At 39.5% G+C, this 17,123-nt stretch overlaps 1 protein-coding gene across 2 annotated transcripts in view; it reads left to right on the forward strand.

Moving 5' to 3' along the window:
- The window catches only part of LOC126457956 (dual specificity mitogen-activated protein kinase kinase 6), a 54,715-nt gene that overhangs the window by 26,607 nt on the left and 10,985 nt on the right, over nucleotides 1-17,123 (forward strand). For both annotated transcript variants that reach the window (XM_050094689.1, XM_050094690.1), the window contains one exon: nucleotides 9,661-9,897. In XM_050094689.1, the coding sequence (XP_049950646.1) occupies nucleotides 9,661-9,897 (237 nt within the window). The remainder of the gene's footprint in view (nucleotides 1-9,660; nucleotides 9,898-17,123) is intronic.

A 17,123-nucleotide genomic window follows, 5' to 3' on the forward strand; every position in this document is an offset into this window, starting at 1 on the left:
TTTTTTCTTTTACTTATCTCACTTGTCAGGTGCTGGAAACACACAGTGTTTGTATTTTGGAGATGATAGCCATTAACAAAGCCCTGCATTTTATTAAACAAGCTGCCATTGACTGCGTTTTAATTTGCAGTGACTCACTAAGCAATCTCAACATTGACCACTGTTTCTCTCGTCACTCTGTGATATGTGCTACTCATGACCTCTGTCATTAGTTATACTGCCTGCTCAGCTGTTTTTTCTCTAGGTCACAGGTCATGTTGGTATTCCATAGGAATGAACTGACTGACCATTTGGCTAAAGAGGTGATAATCCACCACACATTTGTTTCGATGATCACAGGTGTGGATGTGCGGGTGCAATTACGGCCTCTTTTCTCGTATAGAGGTGGAACATTATACAGTGGGCTACTGCCCTTCTAATAAAACTCTGTACTATCAAGGAGACTACTGTTGCATGGCGTTCCTCCTCCTGTTCCAAATGGAATCCACCTGCATTGGTCATACCAGACTAACCCATAGTTTTATTATACACAACAAACCATCTCCCACATACTTACAGACAGTAGCTCCTGTCCTAGTGGAATGCCCCCCTCCCTCTGGCCCTCCATGCTGCCTCTTTCATCCCTTTTTTACTCTGTTTTAATTGCTTTCAGCTGTGGTTTGCCTCTTTCTCCTGCACCCAGTTTCCCCTCTTAGGGATTGCTCTCTGTTGAATAGTGGGAGCTGTTAAATGCCTTGATTGTATGGATCAGGGACGGGACAGCTCTTGTCACATACAGAGCCCCAGGGACATCCATCTGCTGCCATTGTTTTATTCTCGACAGTCCAACCTGATGTCCACTACATTTTTAGCTTCCTCACTGTTCTGAATGTCCCACCTAGAATGCAATCTATGCTATATTACTACCTTAACCCGTAATTGGGTTGGTAGGAGTCAGATGCATATGGGGTTTCTCTCACCATAATTGAGTTCTGAAACACACACACACACACACACACACACACACACACACACACACACACACACCTCTGCTCCTTCAATCGATGTATTAGCCCAGTACACATACATCTCTGTAAATTATTTCTCAGCCATGACATCAGTGTTGTCTTCAGTGCTTAGATTTTACTGCTCCTGTACATCAGAACATGACCCTGGTAGACGTCACAAAATCCAGATGAACTATCCCTGGTCCAAAGGAATGATGACCTCACTGTTTAGTCCCTTAATCCTCAACCAACCAACCAATCCAGATTAATGTTGGTCAAATACTTTATATATAGGTGGTATCAGTAGCTGCTGTGTCGATATCTATTAATATTAGTACTGTGTATGCAGCAACTGAAATGATTTTTCTCGATTCACTGTCCCCCAACCCTTGCAATAAATGTTGTTTTATTCAGTTAAATATAGGCTTTTGTCATTTATTTCTTGCTTGTAGTGTGTATATGATGTTTGCATGTACATTTTGCTAGACGTTTCCCCATTTCTAATTGCTGCTGTACATAAAAAAAGTCAACTGGGGGATCATAAATGACAGTGAAACCCAACAAGGCTGACATTGAAGTCTATTGGTAAGACAGTATATTCAGGATGGCCAGTAACACAGACCAATGGCAGCCACAGGGTGGAAGGGTGCGAGGGTAAGGAGTGTTTCTCCACTTCAGCCCTCACTGGCATATTTCTCAGCTGCCTACTGCTTTGATAATGAAGCTGTCACAAGTTAGAGTTCTTGCATAAAGTGTTCAAATAGTATCTCACAATATTCTTCATGGATTATCATAAAAGGGGCAGAAAATATCAGTAGTTTCGATCCCATTGGCCCTCTGTCAGTCAAAGCATCTACTCATAAACACTCCATGTAGCTGCAAAGGATATGTTTAAATGTATGTGTGTACAAGTGTGTGCTTAAACTGGAAGAAGTGGTAGCTGAAAAGCTACTCTCTGTACTGCTTCACATCTCCATCTGCCATGTATCAAAAAGTTTAAGAGTGGTTGACTTGCTTAATATGTCATGGCCAAACTAACAATAGAATGAGGTGGTGCAATGAACCATTTCAGTGGCCCCATCATTGACACCATGTGTACCTGAATCTTTCTTCATTCCATTGCAATATTGACGTTTTCTGTCATTGTTTCTGAGTAAATTTTAAGTCTGGTGTATTTTTGGAAAACTGCATTTAAGCTGTCCATTTGATGACAGTACATTATGACCATGTCAACCATGATTATTGCAGTATATTTCTTTACTCAAACTGGACTAGTGCTAAAGTGCAAGAATGTAATTATTATTTTTGTATCCAGGTCAGGAAAGTACAATTACATACAAATTCAAAACATATCTATAATAAATACACAAGACTTTGTACGTGTCAAATTGATTTCAGGAACAGAATATGGCAGTCTTCATTGCTGGAACATTTGCTGAAACCATGTCATTCAGCATGCAGGCTTCAGGCAGACAAAGATATGCTCAGCATGCTCCCCATTTGCAAGTTGCGTCTCCACTATTGCAGCCGCACCACTTCAAGTTTCGTTTGCACCACATCACACCAGTTTGCAGTCTGTTCAGTGTCTTCTGCATGTGCTAGTTGTAATAGGAAACCAGCAGCAGACTCTTTCTTTAGGTTTTGGCTATTACTTCAAGTTGCATTATTCTGCCACAGTTGTATTTAGTTGTTCGAAGAAAGCTCTGTCTAGACTTCAGCCTAGAATGTGCGATGTGGTGCTTTGCTTCCAAATATGAAATGCCCGAAATAGTTTTCCCGTTTTTTCTCAACATCTGCCACTGTTATTCATCTAATATCCGAGGGTGCTAAGCCTGCAAGATGGTAAACTATGTCAACTGGAGTCGGTTGTAGGCAACGAGTTACGATGTCGCCTGTCTCATTAAGAATGGTGTCAATGAGCCTGGTGTGCTGTAGTGAGCATGAGTATAATATTAGTGCAGACTTTGAACTTCATGTAACCACAGTGGTAGTGGAAAGTAATTGTGCATTAGTTTTACTCAGAGGTATGAAGGGATGTCCCAGTGTTGTAGCTGTGTTCCCGTCCAAGTTACTTAGTTTTTTTCTTAGCTTATCTGTTTCTCAAGTGAAATGCACAGACGTGCTTTGGATGGTTTAGGCTTTAAATGGTTGTTGTCATAGTATTCTGCAGATCTTGAAGGACTGCGGTCATTTTCGTTTCTACCTCCTGAAACGGTCTTCCTCGGACTGCAACTGCTATATTGTTGGCATAAATTATACTGTGCAGCAGTGATGACAGCACACTGCCTTGATGAAGACTGGCCTTCTGGATTCTCCATCAGCTTTTGTTGCTGTTCAGTGTGACAAAAAATGGCCTGTTTTGTAGTAGGCTTTGGAAGAACTGCATTAATTGGCTGTCCCTTGTGACTGTATACATCTTTGCGAGTTTGTGATGGTCTAGCCCCATCCGAATCACTTTGTGCAACTCGTAGGTCGTCTAGGCCTGTAGCTTTGTTATTCTTCATCCTCTAGTTCCACGAAAGTGAAAGGGCAGTCTTTTATTCGACGTATGTTTGTAGCTTCATCCTTTCAGATCGTATTTGGTTTTGCCATTTAGTAGCAAATAATGAGCTGCGATTGCATTATACATTTCGGCGGAAACTCCGGTGTGGTCATCACTGAGGGTTTTCGTGAGTTTCTGTGCTTGATGACTACTGTGCTTCATGTCTGTGTCACTAGTTTGCACCGATTTTCTTTTGTGGAGGAAGATAATTGTTCACCTGTTTGAATTGTTTCTACAGACGAGGGTCTTCATTGAATAGTTCATGTTTCTCCAGCAGTGCTTTTGCAACTTTGTCAAGTCCTGGGATGTATGTAGTTCTACAGACCCTACAGGTGAGATGTTTTTCACTAGGGTGGGAAATTTGACAAATTGATCATACCTTTCTGGGATAGTGTCCACACGGTTCAAGAATATATCACTGATCGTATACAAAAAGGAAAAGAAAAAGAAATGTGTATATGATATTTTTTCCCAGGAGCCCCCTTCTGGTCAGTTCGGCTGCCTGGTACAAGTCATTTTGACGCCATTTCGGCAATTTGGGTGCTGATGGTGAAATGATAACACATCCAGTTCTGAAAAAGAGAATTTCCTGCCCAGTTGGGAATCAAACTTGGAGTTTTGTGATTGAGAGTCAGCAGCAGTATCCCCCGACCATGGGCTTCTGATTGATCTAAACAGTGGTTGATAATACTGACTACTGCAATTATGTATGAAATCATTTTGAAGTGTTACAGATAGACGTTTATCTGAGCATACTGTCGGCAGAAGTATTAGTTATCCATGATAAAATGTGAAAATATTTCTTCCATGTCAAATAAAGTAATGTTTTTAGGCATTCTCTCATAGATTAAGAGTGTAGTGGAAAAATATTGTTTTTTAATTATTTTTTATTTTTTTATTACAATATACAGGTCTTTGCCTATTAAGTGCTTTTGGTGATAATGTTGACATAAGATGATATTCAGCAAAAACTCTAGATTTAGATTTAATGAATTTATAAAATCAACAGATACCACATTTCATTATGTACTCTACACCATTGACAGGGACTTGGTGCAGTGGTTAGCTTGTGAACTTGCATTTGGGAGGTGCATGGTTCTTATTACTCCCAGGCAATGCTGATCTAGCTTTTCCACTTTTTATCTGTATCCTATGTTTGATCACTACAGATGGCAACAGGTGCTCTGTAGAGATCTAGGGGCGGGGGAGTAGTCAAGAGTTTTTTATGAGCGTTTGTTTGGTGAACACGAGCCCAAAGTCCCTACAACATTTCTGTTTGTGTCTTGAAAGTCTAATTTCTGTCCTTTATACTCCAACTAGGCGTTGAGCCAGTAATGGTTATGTAAAAGCATGGCAAACTTGGATTTCCTGAGCTGGAGGATACTAAGTGCTGTCAGTCCCCTACCACTGGGGTGTGGCAGTGGAATGTTGCATGTCTCGGACAAGAAGTTTTGGCTTAAATACCCAGACCATGGGAGGGTGCAATAAATGTCTTCGTGTGTTCTGAGCTGATGTGATGATTGTCTATTGAGTTCAAGTAGTGGTTAGCAGAAAATGTCTCTTGTACCATTTACACCAAAGTTATATTAGGCTTTTCAGGTATGCAGGACCTTAAGATCTTAGTATTGACTGTTGATGAAAGGTCAGCTGGACAGGTTTCATGCTTTCTCAAAGAGTGTGCCTTTTATTTAATGATAAGACAAGACAGTACTCAAGTTGGCAAGTGGGATGGTAGTGTAAGGGATACCTCCTACTGCATGTTGAGTCGCGGGGGAACCTTCGACTGTGCCTAACCCACTTGCCAAACAGGTAATTCTCTTTTACCTTCTATTGTATTTCACATTTCCAATACTTGCTATGCTCACAGCTCTCCTACACAGGAGCCCAATTTTCCTTGCATTTTTACGTTTCTTAAAAGAGCCTTTGAATCTTAGTGTCACCAGTATTCTAAACATTTGTTATACTATTTTCCTTATGGTGAGGTACAACCCTTAGATGACTATTATTTTTGGTTTGCAGTTGTGTTCTCAATGAATTTGTACCATAAATCGTACTTTTGTCCCTTAATCTCTATACTTCCAACCAATCTGTTCCTGTAGAGATGGAAAGAACTATTGATTATACAATACATACTTCCACAGCTAATATTTATAAACTTGTTGCCATTGGTTTTATGGGCATTAGACCATGGTCTAAGGCATGTTTTTGTGCCCAATGTTCGTCAGAGGATGTCTACCACAGAGATGAAATGAGGCACAGAAACAAGGCTTAGACTACTGTCCTAATTCCGCGTGGGGGAAAAAAATATATAAAAACAAAGAAGCTTTAACTTACCAAACGAGAAAGTGCTGGTATGTTGATAGGCACAATAAAATAAAAAAAAACCCACACACAAATATTCAAGCTTTCGCAACCTATGAAGCAACCATGGGTTGCGAAAGCTTGAATATATCTGTGTGTGTGTGTGTGTGTGTGTGTGTGTGTGTGTGTGTGTGTGTGTGTGTGTCTGTCTCTGTCTTTAAACAAAGATGATATAACTTACCAATCGAAAGTGTAGGTATGTTGATAGACACACAAACACACACACACAAAAGTCAAGCTTTCGCAACCAACGGTTGCTTCATCAGGAAAGAGGGAAGGAGAGGGAAAGACGAAAGGATGTGGGTTTTAAGGGAGAGGGTAATGTATAGGTAATGTGGTTACAATCTTAACTGGCCAAAGCTACTAGGAAAACTACCATCATCTATGCTTGCTTATGAGAGTCTACTATAGCCTTCAATAGTTTCGCAGGTTTACACAACATTGTAATAGTGGCATCTGCTTTTACATCAAGCTTACTTATTTCATCACGGGGAAAATTCTAAACTGATATATGTGATGATAATTTGATTTAGTGAATCAGAACTATAAAATATTCTTCACCCTTTTTGTGTATGTCACTTCTGTTATTCATGCTTGGAGTCATACAGACTTTTTTGAAGGAAGCTGTTTGTGCATGAAAAGTTTCAGCAACTGAAAATTAAGTTTATTTTTCAGGTCATTCAGAGTAATTGAAACTTGCATGAATAAAATGTAGCCTCTAATTGAAGAAACAGCAAGGAGGAAAATTCACTTAAGGGGACTGGTTCATGAACACAAGGGAAAATCTTGAAAAATTTGTCAGTTTCCTAATAATTGTAGCTTAAAGAAGTTGTAAGCCTATGCAATATTTACCATCTTTTTAACAGATCTTTTGGGAAATACTTGCTGTATGAACCACAGCTTTTGGTCTCTCACTTTTTTGTGAATTGGATTTTGTATTACAAGTGAAATAAAGCATGTTAAGAGGGGGGGGGGGGGGGGGGTAGGATGACAAATGGGCCAACTTAGAGCAGGAGAGGCACCACAGGACATTTTAATTTCCAGTGTCTATACTTTTACAAATAAATTCATAAAACTTTGTCAGGGTGACCAGGAAGGATTCAGGATTCACTCTCATAGAAGTGGAAGTTCAAAAACATAACAAAATAAATATTTTTAAGTGTGGAATTTCTTCAATGAATATTGCATAGCATACAAGCCATACTTCCAGGTGCATGAACTCTAGATTTATCCAAATCTGTTAAAAACTATGGTAAAAATTGAGATACTTAAATATAAAATTGGAGTTAATTCTAAACGCAAAGTTTAAAATGTAGCAGCTCATTCATTTTTTCATAAATTCAATAAATTCTAGAGTTTCTTACACCTGTAAGGAAGGACACTCTTTCGTTCTCATCCTGTACGGTAAGTCTCTCCTGACCTGTGGTTCTGGGTGACTTTCCCAAAATCTACACCTTGTCCTAGACCTCTCCATTCCTTTTCCTTCGCCCCTCTTCCTTCCCCTTCTGCCAGAAAAAGGAGCCACTGGCTCCGAAAGCTTGACAGTTACAACTGTCTTTTATGTGTGTCTTCTACCACCACTTGGTGAACTACTATTTTGCTTTATAAAACTGAAAATAAGAGTTTCCTTATCTTTGGTTGTAAAATTATTCTCAGTCTCTGTCTCCCGTTGTTTTGTGTAACTAAAGCAAAAAGTGCCCTGTGATTACTCTGCAATTCACATTTAAGTGCATGGCAGAGGATTCATCGAACCACAATCATACTGTCTCCCTGCCATTCCACTCCCGAACAGCGTGCTTTGTGAACATGGTGCTCCATTCCTGGCTAGAGGAAGGGGTTTTCAAGGTGCTGGGTGGGGGTGCCGGATGTATTATGGTTAAAGGAAATAAGACTTTCCAAGGAGTAGGTGTGAAAGTTGCCCAGGAACCAATGGTATGACCAGGCATGATGACACTGAACTATTAACAAGCATATCACCTGCAGCATCACACTGTTTTGTTCAGAGTCGTCTGGCTTATGCCAATTGAAGACTAGAGACAGAGGAAAATACACTCCTGGAAATTGAAATAAGAACACCGTGAATTCATTGTCCCAGGAAGGGGAAACTTTATTGACACATTCCTGGGGTCAGATACATCACATGATCACACTGACAGAACCACAGGCACATAGACACAGGCAACAGAGCATGCACAATGTCGGCACTAGTACAGTGTATATCCACCTTTCGCAGCAATGCAGGCTGCTATTCTCCCATGGAGACGATCGTAGAGATGCTGGATGTAGTCCTGTGGAACGGCTTGCCATGCCATTTCCACCTGGCGCCTCAGTTGGACCAGCGTTCGTGCTGGATGTGCAGACCGCGTGAGACGATGCTTCATCCAGTCCCAAACATGCTCAATGGGGGACAGATCCGGAGATCTTGCTGGCCAGGGTAGTTGACTTACACCTTCTAGAGCACGTTGGGTGGCACGGGATACATGCGGACGTGCATTGTCCTGTTGGAACAGCAGGTTCCCTTGCCGGTCTAGGAATGGTAGAACGATGGGTTCGATGACGGTTTGGATGTACCGTGCACTATTCAGTGTCCCCTCGACGATCACCAGTGGTGTACGGCCAGTGTAGGAGATCGCTCCCCACACCATGATGCCGGGTGTTGGCCCTGTGTGCCTCGGTCGTATGCAGTCCTGATTGTGGCGCTCACCTGCACGGCGCCAAACACGCATACGACCATCATTGGCACCAAGGCAGAAGCGACTCTCATCACTGAAGACGACACGTCTCCATTCGTCCCTCCATTCACGCCTGTCGCGACACCAGTGGAGGCGGGCTGCACGATGTTGGGGCGTGAGCGGAAGACGGCCTAACGGTGTGCGGGACCGTAGCCCAGCTTCATGGAGACGGTTGCGAATGGTCCTCGCCGATACCCCAGGAGCAACAGTGTCCCTAATTTGCTGGGAAGTGGCGGTGCGGTCCCCTACGGCACTGTGTAGGATCCTACGGTCTTGGCGTGCATCCGTGCGTCGCTGCGGTCCGGTCCCAGGTCGACGGGCACGTGCACCTTCCGCCGACCACTGGCGACAACATCGATGTACTGTGGAGACCTCACGCCCCACGTGTTGAGCAATTCGGCGGTACGTCCACCCGGCCTCCCGCATGCCCACTATACGCCCTCGCTCAAATTCCGTCATCTGCACATACGGTTCACGTCCACGCTGTCGCGGCATGCTACCAGTGTTAAAGACTGCGATGGAGCTCCGTATGCCACGGCAAACTGGCTGACACTGACGGCGGCGGTGCACAAATGCTGCGCAGCTAGCGCCATTCGACGGCCAACACCGCGGTTCCTGGTGTGTCCGCTGTGCCGTGCGTGTGATCATTGCTTGTACAGCCCTCTCGCAGTGTCCGGAGCAAGTATGGTGGGTCTGACACACCGGTGTCAATGTGTTCTTTTTTCCATTTACAGGAGTGTGTTTCATGTAAATATTATTTGGCAATTTGAATAAGACTTTGGACATAAACTCCAATGATTTTTTTTAATTGCAGTGAAAAAATATGAAAATCAAAATTTGCGTTAGATGCCTTTAAAAGTATTCTCCAGAAAATGAATTTATCTAGTTCTGATGTAAATGGAATTCTGTTCATAGCTTTGTGATTTTCCTTTAGACACTATTAATTTATTTAGATTTGAGATACATTACATGTATAAAAGCAGTTAATTTGTTGTTAATTTAAGTCAAAGTTTATTTACTTTTTGTGTCCGTTTTCCAGAGAATAGCTGCTACTGTGAATACCCAAGAACAGAAAAGACTGCTTATGGATCTAGATATCTCGATGCGCTCTTCTGATTGCCCATATACAGTTCAATTTTATGGTGCATTATTTCGAGAGGGTGACGTATGGATTTGCATGGAGGTTATGGACACAAGTCTTGACAAATTTTATGTCAAAGTATACAAGCATGATCGCACAATCCCAGAAGATATCCTTTGCAAGATAACATTTGCAGTAAGTATCTACATCTAAGTTTGTTTATAACCGTGTTTTGAAAACTAGTGGTTGCTTAAAAATGAACTGTTGAATCTGTATTTTATTTCATACTTACATGCACTGTCAATTGCAATGTAGGCAATGTTATCGGACTAGAGTACGCAAGTTACAAGGGAATACATAGGATAAAGTCTACTTACTGATGAAAACAGATTGACAAATGTGTATAGAAGTGGACAAGTGGATTGATAAATATGTATAGAATTGACCTTTTTATGTAACTTTGTGAACATGGTGCTCCATTCCTGGTTAGAGGAAGGGGTTTTGAAGGTGCTGGGGGAGGGGGGGGGGGGGGTATTATGGTTAAAGGAGTAGGTGTGAAAGTTGCCCAGGAACCCATGGTATGACCAGACAGGATGGCACTGAAGTATTAACAACATGAAATATCTAAAAACCAGAGAAATAACACTTCAAAAGTGAAAGACGAGATAAAATGTGATAGAAGTATAGAAGAAACAGAAATGGGGAAATGAGGTTCTTTGCATGTTTGCATGCATGCAGGATACCTGAACCTTTTTCTGATTACTTATAATTAGTTACTTATAATTTGAAAGGGAAGAAAATTTGAAGCATATCATTGGAGACTCTCCAGAGATCTATGCTACTTAATGCTGTGTTCCACTTTCTTCTATCTGCTTGATGATTTGGGAATGTAGTTGCCCATAATTTTGTAGCGTGCACAACATTTCATCTGGGCATCTGCCAGACATCTTCATATTAGCTGTCAGAGATGGTTTGGTAAGAAACAATTTGGTAATTCCCATTATTGAGATATAGCACACTACCTTTATTCATACATAATAGATGAGGAAATAAGCATTGAAGAGGCACAACCTTTGTAGCTTCAGTACTTGATCACTGCCTTTCTTATCAGGCTTATCTAGGGGACAGTGGAAGTCCTCCTCCACCTCAAATAATAATGGTTAAAGCCAAACCTGATACATGCAAAATTCGTTGGTTGATGGTGTCAAATATTTTAAGTGATCCCCTATTTACTTTGTCCACAGTACTTTAATAGTACCTAAATTTTTCATAACTTCAGCCTCAAAGATTCAAATTCACTAAAAATACTTTTTGTTTTTTGTAGTTCCTCTTGTTTTATGTAATCGTCATGTTCCTGTTTGTCTTCAGTCCATTTCAATTGAGGTTCTGTTGTTGCATATTTTTTTCTGTTCTTGATGGAGAAGTTTATACTTACACACTTTTCAGTCACAGAATAGAAATTTAAAAAATTTAGAGAGATGTTACACTGAAAGACTACCATAATGTCATTGTGTTGTGTAATTCTTGATTACAGCTAATCAGTTACTGATGTCAGTGATACTAGTCATCTTCTCAGCATTTGGTTCTCCACACTTAGGAATATTCTTCATACCAAATAGTGGCATGTTGTAGAGGGAAACAAGTGAAAGATGGGACAATTTGTGGAAAAAACTGAGATGAAAATATAAAAGGGATTTATGTCAATAAGACTAGCAGCACCACAACTTCAAAAAATTTATTGTAGGGCCAGTTTTTTATCATTTTTGTTTTTGAATCCTCTACATTATTCAAGTTTATGTTCATAAATCTCATTAGATAGTGACAAATAGTAGGTGCAAGAAGTCCAGGAGAAATTAACCATGAATAATGTACCATTTTGCCCTCTGCAGCAAGCAAAACAATGAGAGACCAAAATGATATTTAATTTGAACACCATATAAAATTTGATATAAATAATGAATTCATAAGATTTCTTTGAGGTTGTGTGAAAAAAAAGTCTGGGATCAAATTTCATGTCTTCAATTTGTAGACTTAGTTCTTACTGATTCTGTATGGGTCACACATTCCTCTCAATTTTCTGTCAACTCCAGTTTAGTTATTGTCTCCTGCTCTTGAAGTATTTGAGGCATTGGAATGTCACTTCTTTCACGTTACACCCCTTGATGACCCTTGGCCTCCTCAGCAAGATACCTACATACTTCACTCTTCTCTGGTTTTCTCTTTAATCCTTGAATTTTCGTCTTTGTAAGATCAGCCAACACATTGTCCAGCCATCCAGCTCTTGGTTGGCCCTTCCTTGTGGTGGAATACAGTGTGCCTCTTATCAATCGTTTAGGAATCCTGTCATCTCTCATCTTCTCCACATGTCCTAACTGCTGTATTCTTAGAGATTCAACCAACTTCAGTATGTCCTTCACTTGCATAAGACCTTGTATTTCATGGTTGTAACTTAATCTCAAACATTCAGCATTTTATAAAGCCCTGAAAGGCTTGGGGACATGAGATGAGCAAAGGAGGGTAGGTGAATTTACATTGAAGGCCACAAAGGCAAAAGTAAAGGTGAACAACAAAATGACAGAGCTTTTAACGTTAAAGATGAGTGAAACAGGCTGATTGTCTCCCTGCAGTCCTGTTTAACTTACCACTGCTTGTCTGATAGGGGGAAAAAAAGAAAAATAGACGATAGGAACAGTAATGATGAAGTACAATCAGATATGTGCATATGCAGACAATATTGCAATTGTGGTAAGAGATGTAAAAATCTTTAGACACATTTATGAAATAATGGAAACCAAAGGCTTGTTGTTGTTGTTGTTGTTGTTGTTGTTCTTGTTGTCTTCAGTCCAGAGACTGGTTTGATGCAGCTCTCCATGCTAATCTATCCTGTGCAAGCTTCTTCATCTCCCAGTACCTACTGCAGCCTACATCCTTCCGAATCTGCTTAGTGTATTCATCTCTTGGTCTCCCTCTACGATTTTTACCCTCCACGCTGCCCTCCAATGCTAAATTTGTGATCCCTTGATGCCTCAGAATATGCTCTTCCAACCGATCCCTTCTTGTCAAGTTGTACCACAAATTTCTCTTCTTTCCAATTCTATTCAATACCTCCTCATTAGTTATGTGATCTACTCATTTAGTCTTCGGCATTCTTCTGTAGCACCACATTTTGAAAGCTTCCATTCTCTTCTTGTCCAAACTATTTATTGTCCACGTTTCACTTCCATACAAATACTTTCAGAAACGACTTACTGGCACATAAATCTATACTCCATGTTAACAAATTTCTCTTCTTCAGAAGCGCTTTCCTTGCCATTGCCAGTCTACATTTTATATCCTCTCTACTTCAACCATCATCAGTTATTTTGCTCCCCAAACAGCAAAACTCCTTTACTACTTTAAGTGACTCATTTCCTAATCTAATTCCCTCAGCATCATCTGATTTAATTTGACTACGTTCCATTATCCTTGTTTTTCTTTTGTTGATGTTCATCTTACATCCTCCTATCAAGACACTGTCCATTCCGTTCAGCTGCTCTTCCAGGTCCTTTTCTGTCTCTGACATAATTACAATGTCGTCGACGAACCTGAGTTTTTATTTCTTCTCCAAGGAACACACATTTTTTTGTTTCCTCCAAAAACATTCTGCTCTGAGTTACAGCCCTCCAAAGGTAACACTGCGCATACCATTTTGAAGATGCGAATTTTGGAAAAATTTTTTAAATGCTGTGTCTCTGGGACAGTTCTAGATATTTTATTGTAAAGTTCTTTTACTATAGTGTTCCGAACTTTTTTATAATTTATGGAAAATTTTTAAAAATGCAAATCAATAAAATTTTGATTTTTTTTATTTTTTTTATTTTTTTTCTGTTGATTCGTAGTATATGGTTCTACATTCACTGAAAAGGAGAGCTTCCACTTTTAGGTTGAACAGGTTTTATAAACAATCGAATTTTTTGTCGTACATAAAACCTCTTTTACTACCACATTATCACATGACAGGCTCATAAAAAATCAAAACCTAGCCTTATTTAACATAATTTTAGTTTTGAAAGATGAGTAAGGGACTCATTTTTAAAGCATTTTAAGTGGTTCCTAAATGTATTTGTGAAAGGTCCCAAGACTCAAAGGTTTCAATTTATACAACTTCTGTGCACTCTGTTTTGTACTGAAATTAGCCAGTCAATGAACTGAAAATGTGTTCCACTGCTTCAGTATCTTCCTTTGATATAGAGTGATGCTGTCCTATTGAACCATTACGAACTGGAGCAATTATAGTCTTCAAAACATTGTGAGCAGGAATTGGGTACTGATAGCATTGTTGCTGTCCTTCAGCTGGAAACCTATATCCAGCAGCTGATACCCATGGTAGCATAAAGTTCACTACAATTTCGTTTAACTGGTGTCTATAATCTCTGAAATCCACCAGTCATACACATGCACCACAAACATCCCCCTTCTCAGGTTGTGAATCAGAATATTATCCTGCTGTTTCTGAGATGTTGGCCAAATGAACGAAATTTCTTCTTTCTTGGTCTTTAAAGTGCATGCAATATGAGTTTGCCCATCACTGTGAGTCCAAAAATGTCTTCTGAATTCCTTTCACAGGAGCTTGTTTGGACCATTCTTCTTTTTCCTGCTCACGAAATTCTTCGATTTCCTCTTTGTACAAAAGCATGAGGTCTGTGGATGTGTAAGATTTTACGACTCTTGTAAAATCCTCAGCATTCTGAATTGCAGTTGTATTTGGTCTTGAAAGATTATGTTTTGTAGCATGGTGCTTCAGCAGGCCTCCTACACCATCACAAGGCTCCTTTTTGTGACCAGTGGCACCGTACACCCAGTCAGTTAGCACAAGCGACTTAACTCAATTCAAACAGCTGGTAATGATTTTTAAAATGATTAGGAGCTCCATGAGAAATAATGATCTTCTCTGCCTCTGTTTGCAGTTGAATTTTGCGCATTTTTAGCAAAGCATGTGCCGAGTCATGTCGTGTGTCATCACCTGTAACTGCAACGCTTGGGGTCTTGTTTTGAAAATGTCAGTCACTCCTTTAAAAAATTGAAACCTGGTCATTACTCCAAAGATAACCTTGTACTTCTTGTGGCAGAATTGCAGACCTGTTCTCAGCAAAATCACAGTGAAGCACTAAACGTAGTTCTTCAGCCTGTACACACCCTTTCACTTCTGCAATGTGCTGTTGTTGCAATTTCTTCAGATGCTGGTGTGTTACTGCTTTCACTGACCATTTGCAAGTTGATCAATGAAACTGTCAAAGGCAACAGTTTTCTTAATTAGTTTATTTTCCTCCCATGCTGCATATATAATTTCTGCAGAGTTATCTGCTATGTCTTCCAGGCCAAGTGTCTGTAAAGACAGTCTTCCCTTTCCAAGACAGTCACCACATTCTTGAAACAAACAAGTCTCTCCAGCACTACATTTGTGAAACAAACAAGTCTCCCTCTTTGCGTCACAAACTACTAATGACTTCACACGCCCAATCAGTGTTGGTCACTTGCTCCAGTGAGTTCTTCAAAATTACCACACAAATTTCAAAATTAGCACAGTACACACACAAAAAATTTTCTCTAGGTGTGTGTGTGGAAATACCCACTTAGGTCGTAGTACACAAAATTTTGATCTTCTAATATCTGAAGTTCTATAGTTGCTCTTATAAATTGCAAAAGTTTCTTTAATATTGCGAGTCATGTACTTCTTCACTTTCACAACTTTTTGACTATCAACTGTTACAGTTATTAGTGTCTTTTTGTTGGTGCTCTGGTGAGAGCAGTCCCATTTGTCTTCCAGATAAACTGACTGCACTATTTGAACGTGAGCTGCATTTGCAGAATGACAATAATAGGAATCTGGTCTTCCAAAGATTCCTTTTACAGACCTCACATTTCTTGATTTGTTTGCCATGTACTTTGATACTGATAGAATGTGTTTCAAAATTGTGTTCTTTGAAAATACCTCTGGAATAATAGTTAAAACTTGCACCTTTTAACTGTAGGATGCACAATATTCAACAGCTGAGTTGATATTTGTGAAAAATTTGTGGCAAGAGGTGCAAGAATGCTTTGGTTCATTTTCTTCTGAAGATGGAATTTCTACTTTGAAGAGTGTAGTCAGTTTTACTGTAGTGTATTCATCCATAGCTTTAGTAATTTCTCTGCACTGTCTTCAACACACAGAGCTTATGACTTGACTTTACTGACCACGGTTTCTTAACAGGACTAACACCTACCTCTGAGTTGACTGATTATGGGTATTTAATTCAGAGTCTTCAAATGAGAACACTTATTTCCAACCCGAACAAAGTCTGTTTTTTTGTTTGTATTATATATCACTCTTCTGTGGATATGTAAATAGTCAGCACACTTCACTGTCCTGTAGCCCCGGTCAGAAGACATTTCAAACAATCTGTTTCACAAAACACACTGCAACTGTGCCAACTGGCAAATTCCTCACAAAAACACAAAACTCGCTGGATGGTCTCAGATTTCTTAGAAGCCTCTTCACTAAACAAATCGGCACTGAATGGCTACAATACAGAAACCCGCAATGAACAACCCAGACAAAGAAACTGACAAGAAACTACAACAAAGTGTACGAAATATCTGCAACAATGAAAGTGAAAAGAAGTAACTGCAACAAAGACAGTAGAAACAAACATTGTAACAAAGAAATTAGTAAGAAACAACTTCCGTGAAGACATACTCTTTTTTTTTTAAAAAAAAAAAAAAAAATATTAAACCTGTCCAACTTAAAAGTAGCTCTCCTTTACAGAGAATATAATACTACATAGTACTAATCAACAGAAAAAACTCTAACTTTTCTGGATTGGCATTAAAAAAATTTTCTGTAAATTATAAAAAATTCAAAAGGTGACAGTAAAAGAACTTCGACAGGTATGTCTAAATGGAGCATACCATTGTAATCATAAAGCAGTTATCACTCAAATAAAAAAACTCTAACAAAATATCTAGATTTGTACAGATACAGCATTTAAAATTTTTTTCCAATATTCGCATCTTCAAAATGATGTTTGCAGTGTCATCTTTGGAGGCCTGTATCTCAGGGCAGGAATTTTTTTGGAGGAAACAAAATTGTGTTTCCTACTTACTCCTGAATTTTAACATATGAATAGTCCAGCGGAAAAACCTGAGAAGTCACAATTCTTATTTCTTTCAGGAGATGAAATTTAAAGTTTTAAGACTCATAAAATTTTAGTTTTTCAAGTTATGTGCTTCATTTTTGTTTTAGACCTTAATGTATCTTACAGAGAAAGAGTACTGCAGCAATTATACACATCTGAATAGGATTTACAATAATATGGTGCATTTTTATTACAAAGGCAGGCCATACAGAGGAAAAATGACAAGTCCATAACATACTGTAGGTAACTACAAGATTTCAAATT

This window comes from Schistocerca serialis, chromosome 2, assembly GCF_023864345.2.
Source record: "Schistocerca serialis cubense isolate TAMUIC-IGC-003099 chromosome 2, iqSchSeri2.2, whole genome shotgun sequence".
Lineage (NCBI taxonomy): Eukaryota > Metazoa > Arthropoda > Insecta > Orthoptera > Acrididae > Schistocerca > Schistocerca serialis.